The sequence below is a fragment of the Microcaecilia unicolor genome, chromosome 4 (genome assembly GCF_901765095.1).
Source record: "Microcaecilia unicolor chromosome 4, aMicUni1.1, whole genome shotgun sequence".
Classification (NCBI taxonomy): Eukaryota; Metazoa; Chordata; class Amphibia; order Gymnophiona; family Siphonopidae; genus Microcaecilia; species Microcaecilia unicolor.
In genome coordinates this window covers 54,502,929-54,515,088 of record NC_044034.1, presented here as the reverse complement: position 1 = coordinate 54,515,088, position 12,160 = coordinate 54,502,929, and the positions used below count along the sequence as shown (strand labels likewise).

Here is a 12,160-nt window from a genome sequence, read left to right as displayed (position 1 = left end):
AAACAAAACAGGAGCTGGGCAGACTTCTACGGTCTACGCCCTGATCATGACTGAATAGATAGGGATGGGCTGGAGTGTAAATTTTAAAGGGCTTCGATGTTAGCTTCAGAACTTAGTACAAGAATAGTACTGGGCAGACTTCTACGGTCTGTGCCCTGAGAAAGGCAAGGACAAATCAAACTCAGGTATACATATAAAGTATCACATACCATGTAAAATGAGTTTATCTTGTTGGGCAGACTGGATGGGCCGTACAGGTCTTTATCTGCCGTCATTTACTATGTTACTATATATGTTACTATGTTTAAAATAAATGACATTAAATAGCTGGAAGATGTAAAGGAAATATAAAACGCTTTTACTGAAAGGGTGATGGATGCCTTGAATGGTTATAGAAGAGCTGCTAGTAATAGTGCTGGGCAGACTTATACGGTCTGTGCCAGAGCCGGTGGTGGGAGGCAGGGATAGTGCTGGGCAGACTTATACGGTCTGTGCCAGAGTCGGTGATTGGGAGGCGGGGCTAGTGCTGGGCAGACTTATACGGTCTGTGCCCTGAAGAACACAGGTACAAATCAAAGTAGGGTATACACAAAAATTAGCACATATGAGTTATCTTGTTGGGCAGACTGGATGGGCCGTGCAGGTCTTTTTCTGCCGTCATCTACTATGTTACTATGTTAGGAACAAAGAACACAGTAGTAAAGGCAACATGAAACTAAGAAGAAAAAGAAACTGGAAAAAGGCTTAAGTGTTGAATTAGCTTAGAATCCTATGTGTTCAATCAAGTTAGGAGGACACAAAGAGAAAAGAATAGTTCACATGCACAGAAGAGCAAAATGGTTGCATCATACTCTAAGAAGGCAAAGTCAAACAACATAAAACTGCAACAAAATCCAGAGATATATATTTTGAAGGAATGGATACTTGGCAAACTGAGATGGTCAAATTGTTATTTGATGTGAAATCCCATTTCGCATAAAGAGCTGAGATTGGTTCTCAGATAAGCAGATCAGGACATGTTCAACTTCAGTAGTATTTCACAAAAACTGTCAAATTTTTGTAAAATACCTATACAGTAAGGATATGTGGATGTGCATGTGTATTTGCTGGTATGCATGGCAGGAGCAGCCAGTTTACAAATGTTCACATACAAAATATAAGCAGTATGAATATGACAATTTCCAAGTAGAAGTGACGCTATTTCCCCATGGTGCTACCTAGGCATGTAAGTGTAGTCAGTTAAGTAATAAGGGTACAAATTTTAATTTCCTTCATCTTGGAGTTGGAAATAAACCATAAGGAATTAAGAACTACTCCCATTTCGCATAAAGAGCTGAGATTGGTTCTCAGATAAGCAGATCAGGACATGTTCAACTTCAGTAGTATTTCACAAAAACTGTCAAATTTTTGTAAAATACCTATACAGTAAGGATATGTGGATGTGCATGTGTATTTGCTGGTATGCATGGCAGGAGCAGCCAGTTTACAAATGTTCACATACAAAATATAAGCAGTATGAATATGACAATTTCCAAGTAGAAGTGACGCTATTTCCCCATGGTGCTACCTAGGCATGTAAGTGTAGTCAGTTAAGTAATAAGGGTACAAATTTTAATTTCCTTCATCTTGGAGTTGGAAATAAACCATAAGGAATTAAGAACTACTCCCTTAAATTCTTGTGGAAAGCCCTGGCCCAAATCGCTTTGAGTTGGTGTAAAACCCATTGATGAAACATTTCCCCATAAATGCATATTTTATTTGTAAAATGGGGTATATACATATAGATTTTTGTTCCACCCAAGGCACACCCAAACCATGCCCCCTTGAAATCTCTTCATGGTACCGTTCTAAAATTGCCATTTCGATGTGTATGCAATGTACCGGTGTAAATTCTACTAGTTGCATGTGGAGATGCTTCTTAAACAACCCCCACTGTTATCAATTACAATATTTTCTTTAACTGACCACTGCATATCAGTATTTGTTTTGATAAAACTGCAAGCACAAGGTTCAAATAAATATATGCAAAAAAGAAGAGGCTTACCTGAGGGATATAATTTCTTCTTTCTTGGCAAGCAGCATGAAACCATGCTAAACTAAAGAGAGCTTGAGCCCGAGACAACAGCCCATTCTTACTAATCTGCTCAGGAGTCCAAGATTCATATGTCCTCATAAGATTCTTCTTCAGGCCAGGAGGTGCCTAGGAAAAGAATGACGAAACAATAGGACTATTTTTTCTTTGATGCAGTTTGTTGTTTGGAAATACCCAAAAAAATTAATTTAGAATAAACATTTTCTGAACTTCATGATGATTACCTCAAGAAAAATGAATATGAAGTATAATTTTGTACAGATTGTCTAGATTAGAAAAGGGACATCCAAGTCAGGATGTTTACACTTTTCAGTGTGATATATAGAAGGCTGCATGGACAGAAACGTCCAAATCAGTATTATTGAAACCTCTTTTTGGATGTCTTTCTCTGAAGGCCGTCAGAAGGCCGTCCAAATCTCAAGGGGGCGTGCCAGGGGCATGTTCAAGGTGGGACTTGGGTGTTCCTAAGACACGGATGTCTTTCAGCAATAATGGAACAAAACAAAGACGTCGAAGACTAAAACTTAGACGTTTTGAGCTAGACCTGTCTTTATACCGAATAGCTGCAGTAGGAATTTAACTCACTTCCCCAGGATCAAAGTCTGCTGCAGTAGGCTACTCCTCTACTCCGCACAAGAGGTGCCCCAAATGACCAGATGATCACTGGAGGGACTCAGGGATCACCTCCCCTTACTCCCCGAAATCACAAAACGTTTTTCCAAACAGCACTTTCAAAAGTAAGAGAGAGATTTTTTTTTTTTTGTAGAAAATGACCTTTCCTGTTCTGATTTTGGACATTTTACAAAAAACGTCCAAATTCAGACTTAGATGTCATATCCAAAAATGCCCCTTGTGCATTTGACTTGCCCAAAGTGACATGGAGCAGCAGTGGGAATTGAATTGACGACTTTTGTTTGAAAATGGACCAAAACACAGGAGGTCCAAATCACAGGACATCCATAGTATTTTCGAACACAAAAGATAGATGTCCATCTTTTTTGAAAATGACCTTCTTTCCTGTTCGGAATTTGGATGTCTTTGTAAAACGTCCAAATTCTGAGTTAGAAGTTTCTTTCGAAAATGCCCCTCAATGTAAGTTTTAGTGTCTCCTTCAGACTGAAGACATTTTGAGAGTATTGCTGTTAAAGTGAGGATTCAAATGTTTTGTGCAGTTCCAGTTTCTTGATGGATCACTCTATTTACAAGGTGATGGATTCCCCTGAAGCACCTGGAGTGCAAAACAGGGTCTTTGTTGGGATATTTTAAAACCTGTATGGAGATATGGATATTTACTATTTTGGGTAAGGCTTCTGCGAAAACTGGGAACTGTATATGTGATGAACCATGCCTTTTGAACACAATGAACTGAAAATAATTCTTTACTCTCACTAGTGACCTGTATATGATTTCTTTTGGAGAATATTTTTGTTCATTGACTGATTTTTGAATAGATTTTGAAGATTGTTTGATATTGATTTTCAGTGGAGTTTTTTTCTTGTCCTGAGATTTAAAGAGGAAGAAGCGACAGGTCTTGGCTATCTGCTGGATATGCGCAGAGAAGGAAAGAGAGGAGTCAAAGATGACTCCGAGGTTGCGGGCAGATGAGACGGGGAGGATGAGGGTGTTATCAACTGAGATAGAAAGTGGAGGAAGAGGAGAAGTGGGTTTTGGTGGAAAGACGATAAGCTCGGTCTTGGACATGTTCAGTTTCAGGTGGCGGTTGGACATCCAGGCAGCAATGTCGGATAAGCAGGCCGATACCTTTGCCTGGGTCTCCGCGGTGATGTCTGGTGTGGAGAGATACAGTGCTCCTGCCTGTTGTGCCTTGTGTACTAAAGAGCTAGGGTGCATTTGTATGCTAAAGTATTTTCTCCCCATTTTTTTTCAAGATTATTTCTCCAGAAACCATTGCAGTTTTCACTTTTAAGTTGTATTTTCTGGTTGATTTTCTTGATTTTGCACAACTGTGTTCTTTAGATTTTTGTGTATACAGTATAGATAATTGAAATTGCCCATTATTATACTGTTGTCAACTGTGATAGCTTCCCTAATTTCTGTTAAGATTTCTTCATCTGTCTGGTGGATGATAGCAAAGCCCTACTGGTATTCTCTTTCCCTTCATACATGGAATTTCTATCCATAAGGATTCCACATTGCGATCTCTTATCTGCTGAATTTCTATTTTGTTAGACGCAATTCCCTCTTTAACACATAGTGCCACCCCTACTCTAATTAAATTGACTCTATCATTGTGATATAATTTGTACCCTCGTAACAAAGGCTCTTATTTTAGAAGACATCTGTTTTTGACATCTGAAAACAGAAGTCCATATTGCATGGACGTTCAAATAGTGATTTTATGAAGTCAGGATATGGAAATCTAAAACTGAAGTATGTCCATATGGAAAGGGGGCGTGGTCTGGGTGTGTTGAGTGGGACTAAGGAGGGTCCAAAATAGGGATGTTCAACCCCTGATCTCAGGAGAGGAAGGGACCTCTGTATCCAAAAAATGGATGTCTGTATTTAGACCTAGTACTTGGCACATCCAGGTTACAGAAAGGTACTCTGATTGAGCAGTTTTCCACTGGAAGGAGTAAGGGAAGTCGCAGTAGGTATTTTTTTTGTGTCCCTGGAGAGCTATCAATTTAAAAGAAAAAGAAAAAAAAATTACACTGGGATTTGAACTAGCGCCCTCTAGTTCTCAGCCAGCAGCTCTAACAATTAGGTTACTCGTCCACATAGAAATCTATATGGCCATTTTATAATATGGACATTCCTATGTTCACACAGAGATATACATATCCCTTTTAGTCCCATTCATAATTTGGACGTTTTCAGATTGTAAAATGGATATTCATGCTGGATGTAGCCAGCCCTTTGGCATCCATTTCTCATGTATTTTATTATAGGCTGTATGTCAGCAGATACTATTCTAAAAATACATGAGAAATGGATGTCCATATGCAACCTACTGAGCTGGACGTCCTAAAATCTGTCTCACAGTTGTTTCCCATTGATTGTCCTCTTTCTTCCAGGTTTCTGAGATGTCTATTTTATTTTCTTTTTCATTTAGTGCTTCATACTGTAACACCCTCATCTTTTATTTAGTCTTCTAGCATTTGTATGTAGCACTTCAAATTATGTTTTTTCTTTGGATCTACTAGCTGCTTAGAAGTTGACAGGCCTATTGAATCCTGCACAGGTTTTCTGCTTCTAAAGTTCCTGAAAAAGGTTTTGCTATGAATTTTTACCTCTATAGCAAGCTTTCTTTTCAATTTCTCCTTTAGTCTTCTTTATCAATACCTTGCATCTAAACTGCCAACGCTTGTGCTGCTTCCTGTTTTCTTCATTTGGATCCTTTTCCATTTTTTAAACAATATTCTTTTATCTAATAGGCTGTTCTAGGCTGCGTTTGGTTTGCTATTTGCTAAAACACTTACGAATTCTATTAAATATTATAGAAAAACTTATACAGGAATTAGAGAGAATTAAAAGTCTTTTTAACTACTCACCCACCAGCACAGCATCAGACATCAGTTTCAAGTTATAACAAACTTACAAAATCTAACATCAGTACCTCTGGTAATTATAAGTAATTAGACTAATTAGATAAAGAAGAGAGAAAGGAAGATGAAAGTTTGTTCCTCATACAAAGGTCACAGAACAGAGAAAAGGCAGAGAAAGAATGAATGAATGAATGAATGAAAGAAAGATTCATAGCTATAGAGAATTAGATTCTATCAAGGGGGGGGGGGGGAGTAAAACCCCCTCGGGAAAAGCATAGGCCATTGGACGGATCTGAAACTCTCTCTCCAAGCCTAGTTTTTAAGAGTTCCTTTATCTGCAGCGTGGTTTTATAGGCTGTTGTGAGCATCCACCTCTCCTCTACCCTGAACCAATCATAGGTGCTGCATATTGGATGAAGACTTGTAATTGGGACTTTCATATGTGCTGGAAGCTTGCAATTGGTCCTTGCCACACCTCTTCTCAGTAACTTATTTTCATAATAGGATATACCAGGTATCTGAATTGCCTTAGCAACATGAGACCTCATCAGAGCATATGACCAGCCAGAAATTCCTTCATGTGGCTGATAGAAAAAAGAGAGATGGGGGATGGGAAATAGTGCAGTATACCTGAAATAAGTTAAATAGTGCAGGATACCTGAAATAAAACTTAATTATAGACAAGGCTCTCTTACCTCAACCACAACCATGCCTGATTTACTCTTAGCCGAAGTCCACTACAGTCAAAATCTTACCTCCATCAAACAGTCATCAACTATTTATGCTTGTCATTGTAAGAATTTCTGGGGGTTGTAGATAGCTCAGAAGCTTTTTTTTAATTTATTTATTTTGCATTTATAGTTTTATACAAGACAACTTGCTTTAGTAACATGAAAGAAAAAAAAGTCATTTACATTGGATAAAATTCCAATCAGTAAAAAGAAAAAAAAAAAAACATAGTACATTATACTTCTTAGACCACAATATAATAGAGGGGGAAGGGAAGATAGAAACAGAGGAGATATCCAAATAATATGCTTTTTAAGGTAAATAGGCCTGTCCAGAAGTTCCATATTTTCTATATCTTAATCAGTTATTCCTTCATTAACAATTTACCGTCTAGTTAGTTATTCGTTTTGCATTTAAAAAATTTTGTAATTGGTCAGGATCAAAAAAGACATATTTGTTTCCTAGATATTTAACACAACACTTACAAGGATAAGCAAGCAAAAATTTAGCTCCAATACTTTTAACTTCTTCTCTGAAAGTTAGGAATTTTTTCCTCCTATCCTGTGTTGTTTTTACCACATCAGGAAATATCCATATCTTTTGACCACAAAAGAGCTTACTTGAATTTTTAAAATATAATCTCATTAGAGCATTCAAGTCCTGTTCGAATATAAAAGACACGATTAAAGTTCTTCTTATTTCAATCTCCGACAAAGATTCCTCCAATAAAGCAGATAAATCTTGTATCCCATCAGAAGGTAAATTCGGTAACTTTTCTGGTATCATGTTTGTTGTTTTCGAAGGCGGTAAATAGTAAACTTTATTTAAAGGAGGAATTGCCTCCTGAGGGTATCTAAGTATTTCGGTAAGATATTAAACCCTCAGGTTTAATCGGCGATTATGATTTTCTATCTGCTCAAGTCTCCTCAAAACCATTAGTTTATCCTTTATAAGAGTTTCTGTTGTCATTTTTAAGTTTACCACCTCTGTCTGCAACTGTGTTACTTTTAAATCAGTTTCCTGTTTCAAAGTTTCCAAGGATGATGCAATAATTTCTACTTTACTTACTAGAGAAGAAGTATCTTGTACAGTTTTAGTAAGCGTTGTGGACATTTCTTGTATTAATTCCAAGATGGATTGTAATGACGCCAGCTTAGGAGACGCCGTTACCGTCTCTTGAGTCTTATCTCCTGCCGCGTCTTGTCGCGGAGGGCCACCGTCAGGATTACCCAGGTCACCGCCTTCCGGTTGCCGAGTATTTCCAACCTCTCCACGAAGCGCAGCAGGGCAAGGTGGCGGATTAAAACCCAGCGGTGATAAAGATGTTTCGTGCCCCAGTAGATCTGCTGCTCCTCCAGCAGGGCTAACAGCAGGGCTCCCACCGGTATGTAATGGAGTGCTTGTCGCATATCTAAGGATCGTCTGTTGAGTCGGGGTAGGCATTTGAGTTGATGGTGGGAAACTCTTTACCAACCCCTTCCTCTTTGTGTGCGGCATTTGGCAAAGAATAATCTTTAGAACAGGGAGAAAAGGCCCCGCAAGCAAAATCCGTTGAGACACGATCAAGCACTGGACGCCATCTTGACTCCTCCCCCAGATAGCTCAGAAGCTTTGCCACTCTCAGGCACAATATCAAGTTTTGTTTTTTAAAAAGAGTATGAAGGGATTCTGAGAGGTACCGAAAATTTAAGATCTGTGATAGTGTCTTTTCCAGAAAGTCAAGTATAGAGGGGCTATCAGAAACCCTGAATGTGGATATTACTTCTATAATTTGAGTTTCCTAAACCTTCTAGGTTCTGCTTTATGCAGCTCTCACAACTTAGTGGTAGCAGTTGTTAAGATCTAGGTTTTTGATCTGAAAAATCACAGACTTGAGTTTTCCCCCAAAATGTAGTCATTTTAATGGCCCTGCTTTCTATCTTTTTATTTACTTTGCTGCACTGTAGTGCTCCAACATTTTCTTCATAGTGTGAAGCTCCACCAGGATAGAATCAGGACGTGGTGGCTCTTCCTTGCATGACGCCATTTTTTCCAGGTTTTGAGGTCCGTGGCTTGGCTTGTTGGACCCTGAAGAGATAATAGGCATCTTGATTTGCAGCTTATTTGCAGACACTTCTTTGATGTAGGGCTGCTTCTCCAGAAGATCAATGCTAACTTATTGATGTGAAAATTTAATCAGCATTAGACCCTGTCAAACTCTGTTCTCATGCATCCATTCTTTGTAAAGCTCATGACAGCCCCCCAGAGAAAGTAGATGACAACCAAGGAGGTTTGGGTATCTCATATTGACTGCTGTATTTCGGTGGATAGAAAGGTTAGATCCCTCTCCATCTGGTCTCATGCTTGAGGGGGTAGTTTTGCCTTTTGTGGCTGCATGAGCAAGGGCCGGACTGCAGGGCCTCAAACAACATGTAAAAATGAAAAGAGAATTCTTTGTTACTGTATTGAAATATATGAAAGCCTGTTGCTTCACACGCTTAGTACTGTGCCAATAGAGTCTCTTGCATATCAGAGTAAAAACTCTTACTTGGGCTGACTTCTAAGCCGGTTCAAACACAATGTGCAGCAGTTTCAAAACAGTCACAGACAAACCCAGGCCTAGCTTCAGCCTGGACACACAGGATCAGGACCTTCAGAATGATTCAAGAAAAAAGCTTCATTCCTTGACAGTCTTTACCCATAGACCATGGAAGCTTAAGCTTGAGGGCTGCTCCTATCTTATTGGGGCTTCCTTGACTTGTTTCTAGGCTGGACTTTTATCTCCCTTGCTTGAACTCTCCCCTGTCTACTGTGTACCAGGGAACCAGGCTCCTTAGTGTGGCTTAGGGAAGGAGTTTCTTTAAAGGAGATTGGCAGTCTCCTATACACTTCCTCACACCCTTGCAGAACTGCGTGCAGGATATGGAAATTCTGAACGATTCTTCTTTGAACTTGGACGAGTCTGTCAAAGAGGCAGTTTCTTCCTATAACACTATACTCTCCTCTGCTTTAGACACTCTCACTCCTCCCATTCCCTGTTCTGTAAGGTATACCAAACTGCAAGCCTTGGCTGCACTCCAGAATCTGTGATCTACATTCTTGTGCCCAGTCTGCAGAGCACATTTGGTTAAATCTTGCACCCATGCAGACTTCATATATTTGAAATTCTTGTTTGACATGGCCAACGACAAAATGAAAGGAAATCCACAAGAGTACTATGTCCATTTGACAAACTCTCTTGCCTCTTAACCTTCACCATCAATTTGCCACACAGTACTCCCTCCTGAAAATGCCTCTACCTCTAACTTCCCCCTTCAGTTTATGCCCCGACTATGGCTGTGCAGTTCCATAACAAGTTTCATAGAATTAATCTTGAGTTCTACACCAGGTCACCTCCTTATCCCTTTCCCCTACTTCATTTTCATATCCTTCCTTAAAACCCTGACTCTCTTTGTTCCTTTTCTGAAAACACACAGGTGGAAACTACACTTCTCTCCTCTTCCAAATTCACAACCTGTTCTTCCCATCCCATTTCCACCTACCTACTTGGTGTTATCTCCCCTAATGTCCTCTCTTTCATCTGTTATATCCTCAATCTACCACTTTCTTTTTTTCCCATTAATTGAGTTTATTGACAGAGCACAAAGGCAAAGCAATACCACCAAGCATGGTTATAACATCAATTACAAAATTGCCCCATTCCCCCCTCAACATCTCCAACACTGATAATATGCTTTCCTGAGCATGTAGATAATATATACTTTCACATGCAAATTACACAAAGATTGTTCTTCTCACTTCTCTCTCCACCTCTGGTATGGTGCCCACCCTTTTTCAAACTGATGTTGCTGTCCATGTATCATTGCTGTTAGCTTAGACATCATCCATATATTGCCCAAAGTCTGTTCAAACAACTTAAAATTCAGCCACTCACACTACTTCCAGTCCTTAGCAATGGTCATTTGCACCAATTCATTTTATTTTATTACTTATTTATTTACAGCATTTCTATCCCACATTTTCCAATTAGTGTTATTCTAACGTGGCTTACATAGAACTAAGAGATATAATAAGATAGGGGATCTGAATTATACAGAAACGAAGTGCCCTGAAGAGGGATAGGAGAAGTGAGGCAGGAGGAAATATGAAGGACATGGGAAAGGCGTCAGGGTGGGGAGGTAGATCTATTAGAGGAAGCTAATGCGGGGTCGTGACCAGGTAAGGGAAGGAGGGGATGCTGCAGAGTACGAGTGATGACTATTCATAGCTGATTCACAGTGGAGCTTCGTAGAAGGATTTTTTGAAGACATAGGCCTTGAGTCATTTACGAATAATCAGGCAAGTATCTAGGCTCCTCAATGCTTTAGGGACTGCATTCCAGCTCTTAGTGCATAGGTAGGTGAAACCTGATGAGTAAACTGTCTTATATTGTATACCCTGGCAGCTGGGGAAGAAGAGTGTATAAAGAATTGCTGTGAGTCTAAATCCAGTTAAAGCCACCCCAATAATCCCTGGGTGAAGGAGAACATCATATTACCTCCTATTAAGTTATCCCAACAGTTCTGTTACCTTGTCCCAAAATGGGCGGATCTTTGGGCAATCCCACCATATGGGTGCATAATCCCCTCTTGCCCCCACATACCCTCCTAACATTGTACTGGCCTTCCTCCATATACTTTTGCCAAAGCCATCGGGATACAGAATTATCTATATAACACTTTAAGCCATTTTCAATCATCGAGGCAGATAACATCTCTCTAAATAATCCTTCTAAAATGTCCTGCTTGTCCTCTCCATTCAATATAGTTTTCACATCATTTTTCTATTTATGCCAAAAACTTGGTGTCACCCCATTCTGAAGCTGTACAAGTTTTTAGGCCCAAGAAATAAATTATATCTAAGTTCTCTTATTAAAAGGGGCTTCCAAACTGGTCTCCTTTAGCAAAATTTTCTTTGGGGGATGTTGTCTTAATCATTCACATAATAAACAAAACCCTCTAATTTCTTATTTGAGCTGTTTGTCTGTTTTGGATAGATTGCAAGCTCTGTTGGGCAGGGACTCTCTTATATGTGTTTGTACAGTGTTGTGTAATAGTAGATAAGTAACAGTAGTAGTAATAGACTAGCATTTAGGCACCTGGGAACTGAGTGAACACGTTAGCAGTGGTGGATGCCCTGGGATTAGATGGGGGAGCATCAGGATTGAAAGCCTAGTGGGCATCATCAGTAGCAAAGGAGGTGGAAAGTTTGGGCACCATCAGCAGGAGGGATTAGGGAGTAGGCATTATCAAAAATGGTGTCAGCAGGAGAGGAAGAAGTGGGGGAAATGATAACTTTTTAAGTTTTACAGAGAGCCAGAAATCTTGCACAGGTCCTATTCAAACATTAGTTAACTATCTTACCTCATATGTTATCTTCAAACTTGACTGAAGCAAAATAGGTGTGAATTTTGGATGGACCTCTGCAGTAAGCCACAGGCGAAAATTAACTTTGGGTTGAAGAGCATTCAATTCCTATTGAAACAAAAGCCTAAATTATATGTTTTGTTTTTATGTATTTAGATTTTCTACCAGTGTTTTGTAATACAAAGTAATTTGTGAGGCTCGTAGAGATAGCTGGGGGAAGGGGGCAGGTGATGTTCTTTGTAGCATTAATCCATTAGGTCAATCAAAGCCATTTCCACATAGTAAAGCCTGGAGACATCTTAAGATGACAGTAGCTTTGAACTGACAAGGATGTGAAGAAAATAATAAAATTCAACTCATGCAAATGAAATTTTTTGTAACTCTGGCAGACGTTGCCTTTTTTAACAATGTACAGTGAATAAAATGAGACAAGTGTGACATGATTGGTC

The 12,160-nt window shown here is 39.3% G+C and overlaps 1 protein-coding gene across 1 annotated transcript in view; it reads right to left on the bottom strand.

The window, feature by feature from the left end:
* The window catches only part of DYNC2H1 (dynein cytoplasmic 2 heavy chain 1), a 1,078,189-nt gene that overhangs the window by 170,440 nt on the left and 895,589 nt on the right, over positions 1–12,160 (bottom strand). The window contains 2 exon segments of the mRNA XM_030202388.1: positions 2,045–2,200; positions 11,709–11,819. Coding sequence (XP_030058248.1) covers positions 2,045–2,200; positions 11,709–11,819 — 267 coding nt within the window.